Raw genomic sequence first — 14,945 nt, 5'->3', positions numbered from 1 at the left:
TGACGATCACTAATTTGCCTATTTTGGCAATTTTCCAAGATTCAGTTACAGGGGTTTGATTTCATATGCACACAAATAAAAACAACAGACCCACTGGGGTGTTCTAATAAATGTGCACGCTACTGTATCTATGTGGCAAAGTGGTGAGTGAATACAGGTGAGTGCAGTGTAGAGCGGATACTAAACAGACAGACAATGATTTCCAGGTGCAAGGGTGTTTATTTATTTAATTAACAATGTCCAGAGCCTTATGGCAAACACCTGTAAATAATAATGTTGGAGTGATACAGCGGCGTGTATCACTCGGTATTTGTAATTCCCCGGGTTTGACCCATAACCAATAGTCCAGTTTTACACACCAACACTAAACACAAAACACAAACACAGTTCTTAGTGATAGTGAATACGTGCAAGTGGTGTAATACAGTTCTCCGTGAAATACAGGGGTGAAAATGATGTCCGGATTTATGCAGGCTTTCTCTAAAGCTCCGGATCGTGCAGCTGGTAGTCTATTAAAAAACAGATGACAGTTGACAAAACACTAACAAACACAAGACAAAACTCACGGTTCACGAAACAGCACACAGACTCCTTGTAGGTTTTCAGCACTAACCATTTACCAAGGAACAGATCACGTCAGCTATGACCCCTATTTATATCCTCGGTCATGACCCCTAGGTTAACGAGCGCATCCGTTCCTCTAATCCTCAGATGCCATGCCGTTTACCGTCTGGGTCATTGAGTTTGGATACCGTAGCTGCGCCCCTTTCCTAAATGACCAACTTCCACCTACCCTACGGAATAAATTGTCGTGCCATTTAGTTAAGGGTACTCTGTTCCCGTTACACAGTGCCCTCACAGGTCGAGAGGGAGATCTAACACCAAACACCATTCGATCTCTGTTACAAACTACCAATGCGTTTTTAAAGATTAATAAAAGTTCTTGACCATAGGGCATGAAGACATTCTTTCGTAAGTTATGGCTTCTGATAGGTTTGGCTATTTGATGGAACTTTAAAATCGGATTGGCTTAACTTTTTTTTTTAAGTTATTTGAATACATGGGCCTTTTGTCATTGGATTCTATTTCTCATTGTTTATTGATGTTTCTGCTTACTATGCCACAGGCTGTGTGCTGTGCAGACAATGAATCCTGCTGTCCCGAGGGAACCACGTGTGATACCGAACACAAGAAGTGTTTGTCTGCAGAGGGGGAAACCACGATGAGGAAGAAGTTTCCGGCTATGAAGAAAAACTCCAACAATGGGAAGATGCTAGTGATTGTGAATGGGGCGGCCGAGAGAGACGTCAAATGTGATGACACCAAATCCTGTCCTGACGGCAACACCTGCTGCAAGAACAAGCAAGGGGGCTGGGGGTGCTGCAGCTTTCCCAAGGTAACTTCATTTTAAAATGTGCTGGTGTGAATATTGTCTGCTAGTCCTTTATTCTTACAAAAAGGGTGCCAGGAAAGGAATTTCCCCCTCCCCTACTGGGAGCCACACCGATGTGCAGTACAGCATCTCATACTTTACATTTAAAAAATGTGTTTGTACTGCTTGTCAAGTTATGATGAAACTTGGTTAGTACATTCTTCAGCACTTTAGTATCAGAAACTTTGCGTGTGTGGAGTCATTTGTCTAACTGCCTGTCTTGATACACTTTTGCATGTGTATACTGTGGATGTAAGGTAGATCTTGGTTATTTTATGTGTTCTTTGTCACATTTAATTAAGGGACTGACTCTGCCTAGATCAGGGCTTCTCAAACTCGGTCTTGGGGACCATCTGTGTCTGCTGGTTTTCATTCCAACTAAGCTCTTAATTCCTTAACTAGACCCTTAATTGAACTAATTATTTGCTTAATTAAACAGTTGCAGTTCAATTTACTTATCAAATGTTATAGCTAACTTGAAATATGCAACTGTTTAATAGCTGAAAACAAGTAAAAAGGTCTAATTAAGCAGATGATCAGTTCAATTAAGGGTCTAGTTAAGTAATTAAGTGCCCGGTTGGAATGTCTACGATACACTTTTGCATGTGTATACTGTGGATGTACAGTAGATGTTGTTAATTTTATGTGTTCTTTGTCACATTTAATTAAGGGACTGACTCTGCCTAGATTATCCTTGTTGTTGAGCATATTCACTGCATAGAAATAGTCCGCTTGTTCTAAATTCATCCCTCCACCCCCTCCCTCCCCAGGCTGTTTGCTGTGATGACCACGAGCATTGCTGTCCAGAGGACACCACCTGTGATCTTGCTGCTGGCACCTGTGACCAGGGTGGATTCTCTGTGCCCTGGCTCAAGAAAGTGCCAGCCCTCGTGAGCGAGCCCAACGAAGAGAAGTGTGACAACCAGACCAGCTGCCCTGACGGGACTACCTGCTGTAAACTGAGCACTGGAGACTGGGCCTGCTGTCCGCTGATACGTGTAAGTGAAGCCTACAACCATGTAAATACTGAGCAATGTGTCTCTTTAATGTGAGCACTATCAGGTGGCATGCCCAATCCTCAGGAGTGCCAAATGCAAATTCCTCTCCAGCAAAGAACACAAGTGTGGTGGACACCATTGCTAGCAGACCAACATGGAGTGTTGTGCCATGTATCGACTTTTGTAGATGGCAACAAAATGTACTTTATAATGTATTTAAACTGCACAGTAAGTGGAGCTCCTAATAGCTTTTTTTGGTTCTTTGCTTGAATTTGTAATTTAGGATGTGGAAATAGTTATTTATTGCTCAACAATTGAATGCAAGACTGCTGCATCCTGGTGCCTTTGTAGGTCACATGGTCTAATTTTGTAGCTTACAATTGGCGTGATTTGGAATTACAAGACAGGAAGTGATTCAGTTCCAGGAAACAGCAGCAGCAACATCTGTTGCTTTGTATTTGAAATATACAGACATATTATTGGTAGCGCATATAAGAGGAAAGAAAATAGATTTAGCATTAGGACTAGACCTGGTATTAAAGTGTATACAATGTCGAAGTATGTGTATGTGTGTGTGTGTGTGTGTATGTATATGTATATATATATATATATATATATATATATATATATATATATATATATATATATATATATATAACCCCAGCTCTTTCCCAAGTTGTTCTTTATTACATTAGGATGTATGGAAAGATTTTTGCTCAGCTGTGTTGTTTTTTTTTTCTTTACCACTTTAAATATATTGCTTTCAGTAGCGATACAGAATACAAGCTATACAATGCTCAATTTACTTTGATCACAAATGTTTGCATTGTCAGAACTTTTTTTTTTCCAATTCACTTTATACATGCCAACTGGATTTTGCTTGAATCTCGTAAACACAACAGACATCCGTTAATTTGTGCAGGTAGGGATCGAAGTGAGCCAGAATATGTGGAAAACACAGATTAGTATGCATAACAATATATCCCTGTGCCGACAGCCAAAAAAGTTACATTACACACCTACCGGTATATTATACACGTTGTTAGGGGCGGAGAGTAACAGGGAAGTAAAACAAGCCTGTATGGACTTTCCTGACGAGGTATTCGGCTGACGTACAGTATGCTGGTTTGAATAACCAGCCATGGTGTCCTTCCTTTTCAGCACCGCCGCTGAAAACCAAACACACAGTCGCTACATTGTTGTCAGAAGTGGAGGCGAGGCAGGTACCCCGGCACGCACTTGGAAGCTGGCAGGGGAGAGTGTAGAAATGCAAAACTAGACTCGCCCAAATAATTGGCATAGGCAAAACTAGATTGGCCCAGCATCGATGTTGAAGCTTTGGATGAAACTAGACTTGCCTGGGCTAGTCCTGAAATTCAGCGAAAACTGTTGAAAAAACAGGTTTTGCCCAGTCATCTTTTTCAAGTTCTGGGCCAATCTAGATTCGCCCGATTGGACGCGGGCGAGTGCCGAAAAAAAGTGGTAACTTTGGGATTTGCCCGGAAACCCTTGGTGAAACTAGATTAGCCCAGGCAAAACTAGACTCGCCAGACCACCAGGTTTCACCCTGAACATATATAATATATTAGGGTTGTCAGTTGATCACAGTTAACTTTTGCGATTAACTCGTTAGTTGCGCATTTAGTTTTTATTATTTCTTGATGTTTTTAATCTGATTTTTGTATTAATACACCAGGCTTTTATCAGAACCAGTTTGTTTGTGCGCTATGATGATTGGTTCCTGTGGCAATGTGCCCCGCCCCTTTGTGCATTTGTGTGTTATATGTTGTATGTTGCGTGTGGTGTGTTAATGTTGGTGTATAGAGATGGCTGCATGGGATATAAATGGGTGTGTGCAGCACGAGTTATTTAAGATGTAGAATTGTATTTAGGCACGGGATTGCACATCACTTCACATGCATTTAAAGTATTTAATATGTGAACACGAGGTTGCTGGGATTCAAGTGAATAATTAATTAGTAATTGAATCCCAGCGCAACAATATATATAGATGCACGTTTTACTCACTCGGGGTTGTGTGTTGGGTGAGTGGAGAACGGGTGTGGAGAAGGAGGTAAAATTAACGAAAATAAACTAAAATAATAATTGATAGTTGTCTGACTCACCGTGTTTCGTTTGTCTGTCCGTCCACTGTTTTGTTTAGTGTTAATCCGTTTTGTTTGTCTCTTTATTTTGGCCTCAAGTGCCGTGTCCTGTTTTCTGTTTAAAACCTTTTTATTTATAATAACCCGGCGCAAGCAAACGCCTTCATCATTTCATTTAATCTGTCTGTGTGTTATTCATTTCCTGGATCTGACGGCACCACTCAGCCAGCCGTGTGACAGTTCGTGACTGGTAGCAGAGGAAGTCTGTGCTGAAACAAACAAAACTCCCGCTTTGCAAGTGTCTCTTTCTGTCACAGCTGATGTTGAGGCAGTGATATGTGATGTAACAAAAGAATCATACCAAACGTAGCATTGCCTGTTTTATACAGAATATTCTTCTCATTAGTGAAATTTGACTACTGTTGCAGGTACGTTTTTTAAAATACAAACATTATATATTGCATATCGGTGAATAAAAATATTTTTGGTATATTAATGCTGACAGTCGATACATTACTAGGACCTGAAAACAGCAATTCATCTCAATCTGACGAATACTGTGTCGCCAAAATAAATAATATAGTCATCGGGGCCGTACCCAGCCAATCAAAAATGAAAAATGAAAAATGACCGAGGCACTTTCTGCCCGTGCCCTCTGCCACTAAAGTTTTTATAACAGAAGAAAAAAGATAGGACATTATTAATATATGTTTTGTTTAAATACAAAAGTTTAGTTAACAGGCTTTTTTTCGGAATAAGATACTATTATAGAATTTTGAGTACCTGAGGTTCTAAATTTGCAGGACCTGTGTGATTTTTGTACAGTGCAAACAAGTAGCTTTTTCTTTGCAAGTGTCCATCACGCACTGTCTGAAATAAAGAAGTATCCTACTTCAAAAGGCCAATGCTTTTAAATACACCAGAATGGATATTTAGGCTTTGTGGTTTTCAGGTTTTATTTTTGAGCGCTATATGCACAACGAAGGATGAAATGCATTTGCGGCAATGCAACGCACAAAAGGGGCCTTGTGAACAGGCTGGCTGTAGGGGTCACGTCAGGCTAGAAAGGACAGGCAGTACTGGCAGGTGAAACTGAGACGCAACGGCTGCGCTCAGTGTACCAGTTTCGAATCCCCTCACTGATAAATTTAAGTATGCTTAATAATAATAATAATAATAATAATAATAATAATAATAGTTGTTGTTATTATTATTATTATTATTATTATTATTATTATTATTATTTATAGTAGTCCTATTTAAGTGCAGGTGTAGTCTACTTAACACCCCCTTAACAAAAAGCTAACTAGGGGTGCAACAATTAATCGACGCATTGATTTATTGATCATCTGGCCTTAAATTTCCTGAGTTTCAATTACATATTGGTGAATCGATGCATCAAATTAGAACCCAGTTTGAAGTCTCTTGTTGCCAGTTTGCATTAGAACCTTGAGTGTGTGAGAGTGCTTCTTTTAGTGCTAGTACGGTAGATTAGCATGTTGCTAGGATAAAGACTTTAGGCCTCTGTATTCCCGTTGGACAAGCCAAATCAGAAGTAGGCTGAGACACGCTGAATGGTGTGGTGCAGTAGAAAGTGAATGTCCAGACTGAATTCTCCCAATAACAAAAAGGTTTTAATAATTAACAAACAAAAAGATCATAAAATAAATCCCCTTGGAAAAATAAATAATAATTATAATGATAATAAATAATAATAAGCCCCAGTACCAGCGATGGTACTGGGGCCAAACACGAAAATGTGCTCTTCTCTTCCAAGGTTTGTGGTGCGTGCGCTGTGCTGTGAAGTGCTGTGCAATGAGGGGCGTGCTCTGGGGTATGTGCTGGCTCGCTGGCTACAGCCTCCCGTCCTCCCGCTCCTCTGTTAACACACAAAAACAAAACACGTAATCACAGAAAACAAACATCGGCTCCGGCCGATCGCTCTTTAACTCAGCGCAAGGGGAGGTTTTGACGTAGCTGCTTCCCCTTTGTACCCAGCAATCTCCTCGTCGCTACATTTGTCACTAGTCGCTTTGACAATGTTTTTGTCGCTAGGGAAACCCAAAAGTCACTAGATCTTAGCGATTTTGTCACTAGCTGGCAACACTGCCGAAGCGCTGTTCAAGATGGCAGAAGAAACCTCCCATGAAAAAATAAATATGTATACACCACACACTCGATATATCGCGGGGTCCAGTATAAACGCTATATATCGATGACCGTGATATAACGAGAGACCCATAGAAAAACAAATAGGCTGACAAATACTGTACAACCACTCCCTCGTTTTATCGGGGGCGTCGGGGTCCAGTATGTCCTCTACGCAACCTGCTTTTTCTCATTTTTCTTATAAAAAGCAGCACACCATTTTAATTCGTACTGCGGAGGGTAATTGCTTCTCATCAACTTAAGTCTCCAATTAATTTCATGAGTCTTCCTCTCCTTTCTCAAATGCACAAACCCACTGCATTGAAAGAATCCCATTCCAAACATAGGAGGCTTGTGCTAGGGAGCTGACGTCGCTACCCTGTGACTTCTTTTGCTAGTGCGTTGCTGTTGGCTAAAATAAAAACCGCTTCAGCAAGTAGATATTTAATTTGCTTTGTATTATTGTGCAGTGCATGCATATATGATAACAGGTTCTTTTCTGCACACGCATCCTTCTTTCGACGCCAAACCCACCACTGGTGTACGTGGCCAAAGTGGTATTTAGTTTTTTAGCTATTGTTTTGTACCCATTGTCTGATTTATGAAGGTCGACAACCATTTGTCTCTTTTCATTTGTGAGTTTTTTTGCTTATCCCCATGGTGATGGATGACAAATGGATTTCATATGCGTTTTACCTCATTTTTATACCCCCAGTGAAACAGGAAGCCATGGAAGGCCACAATACATTCCTTAAGATGGAGATGAACTTAAAGAAGTCGAATGTTAATGCAGATTTAATTTTGTTTTATTTTATTTATAAGAATCTTTAGGGGTGCCAATAATTCTGACACCTATCTTTTTGAGAAAAAATTGTATTGTTAATAAAAAAAACTTTTTCTCTGAGCAATTGTATTAGAATAAAAGAATATGGTTTTCCCATATATTTGAGCATGAAATATAACTCATTACCTGTGTATTTTATGCAGCCTTTTTTGCTCATCTTTATCAAGGGTGCCAATAATTTTGGAGGTGACTCTGTGTGTGTGTGTGTGTGTGTGTGTGTGTGTGTGTGTGTGTGTGTATGTATGTATGTGTGTGTGTGTACACACATATACATTAACGAGGTACATTAACCAGTGAAATGGTTTCCTTTGCAGGCTATGTGCTGCGATGATCACGAACACTGTTGTCCTAAAGGGTACAAGTGTGATGTTGAGCAGCAGACCTGCGTGAAGCAAGGCCTGAGCATCCCCTGGGTGCCAAAGAAACCTCCCATGAAGAAGCTGCTGTCTGCAGCCGGAGCCCACGCAGACAAGAACATGTGTAACGAGCACACCTGCCCCAAGGAAATGACATGCTGTGAGATGAGAACAGAGAAGTGGGGCTGCTGTTCTGTACCAAACGTAAGTGGTATTACACCAAGCCAGTTTTATCACAACCCTTCAATCTGTACCCAGCCAGAATTGTACAGTATCAGGGAATACCCATGGATTGCATCAACCCCTTAGTCAACTAGACATGTTTCGGCTTGTATCTTAAAAGGTATGTTTAAGTTTTACCTCCGAGTGGTAAAACCTTGGCACGTGAAAGTTTGTCCACCTTTTTACAATTAAATCTATCTTTGTTTTGAAGAAGCCTCAAAATTAATTAAAATAAACAATGAGGCCAGTTACATTTTTTGGGTACTGTTAAATTATTGGTTTAAAAAGTAATTAACAAAATGTATGCTAGTAACACACAGTTGAGGGGGGAATGCACCCAAAATACTTATAACTGCTTGTGGCAAAGTGGCTGCTGATTATGAACAGGTGCAGAGGTGATGCAGTGCAGGAATAAACAGACAGAGATTTGTAATCCGGTATGGAAAATAGTTGTTTTATTTTTCTTATAATCCAGGTCTGGTGACCAAATAATAAACTCTGGTTATACACAGCGATGTGTAAAACACAGAGAACAGTAACAGGGATTGCAGACCTAAACAATAAACACAGTATCTCTCCCACAATATACAACCACAGCCACCAGTCCTGGGTGTGTGCTGTAGTGCTCGTTGTGGGTGATACAGTTTAAAGAGTGACAAATAGTGCAGTGCTGTTCCGGGTTCAGTGCTGGCTCTTAGCGACAGCTCCGGAACGTGTTAGCCGTCTATAAACACACAAGTAACAATTATAGACAAACAAAGACAAACAAACAAACACTCACGATACTCTTAATACACAGTGCACAGGTCCTTCCGGGTCTATTTCGAAACCAAAAGTGACGGAAGGATTTACAATTCTCCGGCCCCTTTATGCTATCAAACATGACCCCTTGGTAAACGATTTCAGCTGTCTCTATTCCCTGCAGCTGCTACCTCGTTTACCTTCCAGGGTCAATACGTTCCTGCAACGGAGTCTCGCCTTCTTCCAGGCTGACCGACTTCCCGACCCAGGAAATGAACTGTCAGGCCAGCCCGTCCAAAAACTTCCCCTTTCGCTACTTAGCGCCCTCACAGGTCGGGAGGGAGATTTACAACCAGAACTTATTATATTTCTGTCACACTGCTACACAACTCTCTTCTATGAATTTCTGTCTTGATTATATCCTGCTCAGTCACATTGCTGTTCTGTTTCAACCATAAGGGCAGGAGTTAATGGGGAGTTTGCTGTAAAAACAATGATCCCTCATAGGTTGATTTCTGTTTTAGGCGGTGTGTTGGCAGGGTGGGTCTTACTGCTGTCCCTCAGGCTACACCTGTGACGCCACACAAATGCCTCTTTTTTCCACTGTACATCCGAGCCGCATCGGGGCCGTACCGAGCACTCGCGGTGTGGTTAAGGAGAGCCTGGGTTATTTTTCCACTGCAGAGCCGAGCCGTGCTACTGACGTCACACTCAATGAAAGACAGTTATTAATTATTGTTAATTAATTAACTCTGTTTAATTCTGTTTGCCAAAAGATACGCAAACAAATGGTGTTTAAAAATTAAATATATTTAGGAATTTATTTATAATCCACAGATTTTACGACTTGCTGAAGTTCAATTAGTTCTATTGAAGGGCAAAAAATAAGTTTTAAAAAATATGATTTGCCAAAATATCCTGTTTTAAGATAGTTGTTGTTTTTTCTAGAGTTGTTTTTTTGTTGGGTGCTTTTTAAAAAAGAAAAGCTACATTTTTTGTTTTACTATATTTTTGTAAATAAGTTTAAAATTGTTTTATATTCAGCTATTCATATAATTTTGTGTTTTTGAGTGTGTAAGTTAAGTGTACCGTACCCACGGTTTATGTCCATTTGCTTCAAATTGTCAGAATGTCTACTTGCATAAGAATGTGTCTACCTGTGGGTTTTTTTTTGCGCTTCCTGATTTTTCTCTTCTGTTCCAGGGGGTGTGTTGTAATGATCAGGAGCATTGCTGTCCCCAGGGTTACCAGTGCAACATGCAGACCAGCACCTGTGAGAGACAGAGCCTGGTATTCCCCTGGGTCTTTCAGAAAGCCCCTTTCTATAGCCTCTCTGCTGCCTCCCCTGACTCCAGAGGCAATGACAAGTGTGATGATCAGCACAACTGCTCAGACCAGCAAACCTGCTGCAAGACTGCTGCTGGAACCTGGGGCTGCTGCCCCTACAGCCAGGTAACAAGGGACCCTGTAAAACACATAGAAGCCTCTCTAACTGTACCTGAATGGATCTCAGACTAGAAGACACAGCTACTGTTTGTTTCAATATGGAATTATTTTAACTAAAAAATGATTCCGACAGTTGTGTGTTTTTGTGCAAAATTAATAGTTATTGTCAAGCTATTTGTAAGGAAAGCTTTAGGGGTATCTTCAGGATTTTGCAGTTTCCCTTTATACCTCTTGCACACAGCAGCATACCAGTGTAAAGTAGGAACATAAAGTGAAATAAGGAATGGTTAAAAGTTGTGTAAAATAGTTCTCTATTATTATTAGGAGGAAATAGTTATGCCATATACTGGGTAACCTAGGGAGGCTCTTATATTTTCAGATGACAGTCGTTTTGCACTGGTAGTAAACGTTTGAACTGCCATCCAAAACTTTGAAACGTTTGACATTTCTAAATGTACTTAATTTTTAATATGTATTTGAACTATGACTACATTTTTGCTCAGTCATCTTTTATATCTATCTGATGGAGAGACAGTGATCTTTTTAGGCATGTATATCGGTGCACAAGCAGGTCACAGCACGTACAAGATTAAAACCCGGCCTGAATGTCTCTTTATTTTATTTTTTTTCTCTAGGGTGTCTGCTGTGATGATCTTCAGCACTGCTGTCCCAATCACTACACTTGTGACAAGTCTGGTGGGAAGTGTGTTCAGAGCAACGGCCTAATCTGGGACTTGCTTTTCTCTAATAAAAGAAGGCCGTTTAACACCTTGTAACGCTCCCTTCTTGCAACGTTGCAGCCGTGAGCCATGCACTCCACATCCCTCCAAATTAGCAGCCTAGAAAAAAGCACTGTAAATTACAATTGGATTTTTAATGTGAAAATTCACTAATATTTGTTTTAATTATTTTTTTTTCTGTTGTGACTGAATGGGAATATTGGAATATTGTTGGCTTGTTTTGTTAGCAAAGCTGTGTAGGTTTAGTGTATTAAATAGTTACCCCTTTTCCAGAAATGCAGCTTTCCTCTTTTTTTAATTGGATAATTTCATTCTGTTTGTCTGTCTAGCACAGTACAGCTGTGCCATTTATAAATACAGCCCTATTCACAAAACTTTCACTCCATTAGTTATTTGAAGAATGCTCTGTTTTTAATTATGCTTTGTGAATACTAAGATTTTAGTGAACTTTACTTTCAATGGTACAGCTGTTTCAGATATACAAACACTTTGAGTTGATCTCACTATATGTTTGATTTCAGGGGCTTCCCTGTGTTATGTTCAGTACCTAAAAATAACCAAAAGCTTTCCTGTTGATGCTGATGCTTCAGAGCGTTTAATCCTAATAAATTGTGTTTTATATTAAAGAACAATGAAATGTTTTTAATATGAAATATGTATGTGCTGCGATACAAGACTTCCATTTGAATGGCAAGTGTAGCTTCTACTGCCAGTATAAAAATGTTGTTTTTTTTCCTGCTGATGGATTAGACAAATAAGGATATAACTAAAATAGAGTATTTTCAGGATTACTTGCAATTTGGGGAGTTTTAGACAAGCTGTAGACTACACCCTGCTGTGATAATCCACAGATGGATATTTATTAGAGCATTTTCCAATTTGTGGTTATCTGGAGATAAAACAAGTGAAATGCAAAATGCTCTAAAAAAAACCAAAAAAAACCCCAGCTGTGACTTATTCCAGTGAGGTACAGTCAAGCAGTCAAACATTTTGGCTGGAAAACTTACCAAATTCAAATTCAAATTTGCACTATTAGTTCGTTGCAAAGATATTAGGGGTCCATTGTAATTATCTGTGCAGTGCATCTACCCTGCTATAGTTAGGAAAACGTAATTTCCACTTTAAATGAAGTGAGGAGGGGGTCTGCAATAGAGCAGGTTTATCTTCCTTGTATTAAGACCCCACTGTTTAGATCATTGCAATATACCCCCATGACCCTATTTGCCAACATTGCAGGCATGTTTAAAGTATAGAACTGGAAATACTGGCTAAAGATAAAAGGTAATGATTATGAATATAGTAGTATGAATAGGAATTTCATTGAAAAATGTAATCTTCTACATGTCAGTAATTCAAGTGTAATTATATAGACTGTTCAACATAACTTAACCCACATCTCAAAGTTTGAATGAACTTCTCTTGACTCGTTATGTTTTAACTAGTCAAAAATATTAAATTCATATCAATCAGTCGTTCATTTATATTGAATCCTTTGAAATGTATCAATAATTGCTTCTTCCTAAAGGGCCACTGTATGAAAGGAAAGTTTTCATAAATTTATTATTTAAGTATGGCTTTATTTTTTTTGTTTTGTTAAGCAAGTGCCAGGTGAGAAGACAGTGAGATGCTAATCAGGTTTACAGGAAATGACAGGCAAACGCTGAAGTACCTGCATACACTTTCAGGCTGTCCTTTGTAATCCTTGTATAGTCCCTATCTAATTTTATTTAGTACCCCAAGAAAGCATGGCAAACCCTGTTCAGCTGTTCAAACTGGGCAGGTGTTAAGCTGATAGTAAAGCAATGCCTTTCCAAAAAAAAAGAAGAAGAAAAAAAAAGATTTCTGAAATCTGGCTTAAAATATTTAAAATATTGTATTGCTTAAAATCTAAACTCAAAATTCTAAATTCTACCCAATACAAGGAATACTATTTTGTACATGTCTGTATGTCTAATAGCTCTTGGTAGGCTATATGTTATCAATATAAAGAAATCAGAACCCTGTGTACCCCACTGTCTTGAAACCAGCTATGTTAATTGTAATATCCATATAGCTATGCAGTTAATTTATCCAGTAAAACTTTTTTTTTTTCTTTTTTTAGCTGTGTGGTATGTATGAATTACATTTTCCTAAAAACTTGTTAATTTGGACATTTGATAGCACTTACTATTTTATTAATCTTGATTAAGCATGAAGGGCAGTTTGTGTTGCATAGACATGTTGAAAAATAACCTATTCCAAGGATAAGCAACTCCGGCTATTCCATTACGTGTTTGATCAGTATTTTAAAATACTTCAGGGTCTGGTCAAGAGGTTCGTACACTGTAACGATAGAGGACCTGGCTAGAATAAAAACATGGACTGGAATACCAAGGTTGCTGTTCTGTAGAAAAAAAACGACATCACCCTGAAGGTGGCTAGTACTGTTACAAGGCAGCGCTAATACTGCATCCAAGACTTGAGAGCCCAAAATGTGCACAAAATATATTGGTTAACATTGCTTTTTTTTAGCTTGAATTCGAATAGGATTTGACTTGGGTGCTATCTGGTGGACACATATATTATTATTTATTTCTTAGCAGACGCCCTTATCCAGGGCGACTTACAATTGTTACAAGATATCACATTATTTTTACATACAATTACCCATTTATACAGTTGGGTTTTTACTGGAGCAATCTAGGTCAAGTACCTTGCTCAAGGGTACAGCAGCAGTGTCCCCCACCTGGGATTTAACCAGTGACTCCGGTGAAGAGTCCAGAGCCCTAACCACTACTCCACACTGCTTTTAACTCTGCTGTTTTTCAAATAGGGTTTGAGTGAGAATGGCAGCATAGGGGTGCTATAATTTTTTTTTTTATCAGCAATATTCTCACTGCTTGATCTGAGGCAATAGAGGAGGGCAAAATGATCATTTAGGGACAAGGCAAATCCAGAGATTTGGAGGCGTCTTTCCCATACCATACCAGAGGTCCTGGTCTTATTCTGCTTTTATTTTCATTTCTCTATATGCTCAAACCATTTCTAAGATGCTGTTGCTGTGATCTTCTTGTGAAACCTAGTAGTCCTGGAAGCTGCAGTATTGTTTTTTGCACCTTTCCCATCTTAACACCTATTGGAAAAGGGATTATATTCACATAACTGAGCGTTGTTTTTCTTTTACTTTGATTACGACTGTATATACTAATGCAATTGAAATTTAAATAAAAATAAAACATTTATACAAATGATTGATGAACCTGCCTCTATTTCACAAGTTTTGTGTGTCCTTTTGACTGCAATTTAAATCTATGTGTTTTGCACTGATTCACTATCTCTTAGGCGATCAAACAATACCCCCCCCCCCCCCCCCTTCCAACCACCACTACTATCTTTCAAATAAGGCAGAAACTTACTTATAAAAGGATAAAGGGGTTTACCAGTAAAGTTTAGATCTTGATTTGCTTTCTTATCAAACCTGTATTAAACACATTCTTCTAAGTATTGATACAGAATAATAAATGCAGTCAGGAGCAAATGGCTTGGACAGTTCTGGAATGGTAATACATTGATTTGTTTTTTGTTTTGTTTATTTTTTATGGAATTTATCATTCTAAAAAATGCTTTATTATACAGAGAATAGTGTATTGAGGTATAGGGCAAAATATTTAGAACATTTGCAATATATAGCACACACTTGTGTAACTGGGGTGTCCCTCACATGATTAGTTTTAATTTATAAAAATCACACTAATAGCATTTGTTTACTTTATATAAAATTCTCCAAGAATGGAAAAATGATGAAGCTGAAAACTTGTGCAAATAACTTGAGAGCAGACTTGGCAGCAGAGATCCTCACTACCGTTCACACTTGTCACGTCAAATTATGATTGTTGACTTCCTAATCACTGTTTAGTTTGTTTTGCAAATTTGG

General features: G+C 38.9%; 1 protein-coding gene across 1 annotated transcript in view; it reads left to right on the top strand.

Moving 5' to 3' along the window:
* Positions 1-14,270, top strand: part of LOC117433375 (uncharacterized) — a 53,006-nt gene extending 38,736 nt beyond the window's left edge. The window contains exons 28-32 of the mRNA XM_059006582.1: positions 1,127-1,396; positions 2,203-2,430; positions 7,842-8,087; positions 10,050-10,298; positions 10,928-14,270. Of these exons, the coding sequence (XP_058862565.1) occupies positions 1,127-1,396; positions 2,203-2,430; positions 7,842-8,087; positions 10,050-10,298; positions 10,928-11,068 (1,134 nt within the window). The 3' untranslated portion in view covers positions 11,069-14,270. The remainder of the gene's footprint in view (positions 1-1,126; positions 1,397-2,202; positions 2,431-7,841; positions 8,088-10,049; positions 10,299-10,927) is intronic.
* Positions 14,271-14,945: the final 675 nt, after the last annotated feature.

Source organism: Acipenser ruthenus, chromosome 33 (genome assembly GCF_902713425.1).
Source record: "Acipenser ruthenus chromosome 33, fAciRut3.2 maternal haplotype, whole genome shotgun sequence".
NCBI classification, from domain to species: Eukaryota; Metazoa; Chordata; class Actinopteri; order Acipenseriformes; family Acipenseridae; genus Acipenser; species Acipenser ruthenus.
This window is presented reverse-complemented; position numbering and strand designations above follow the sequence as displayed.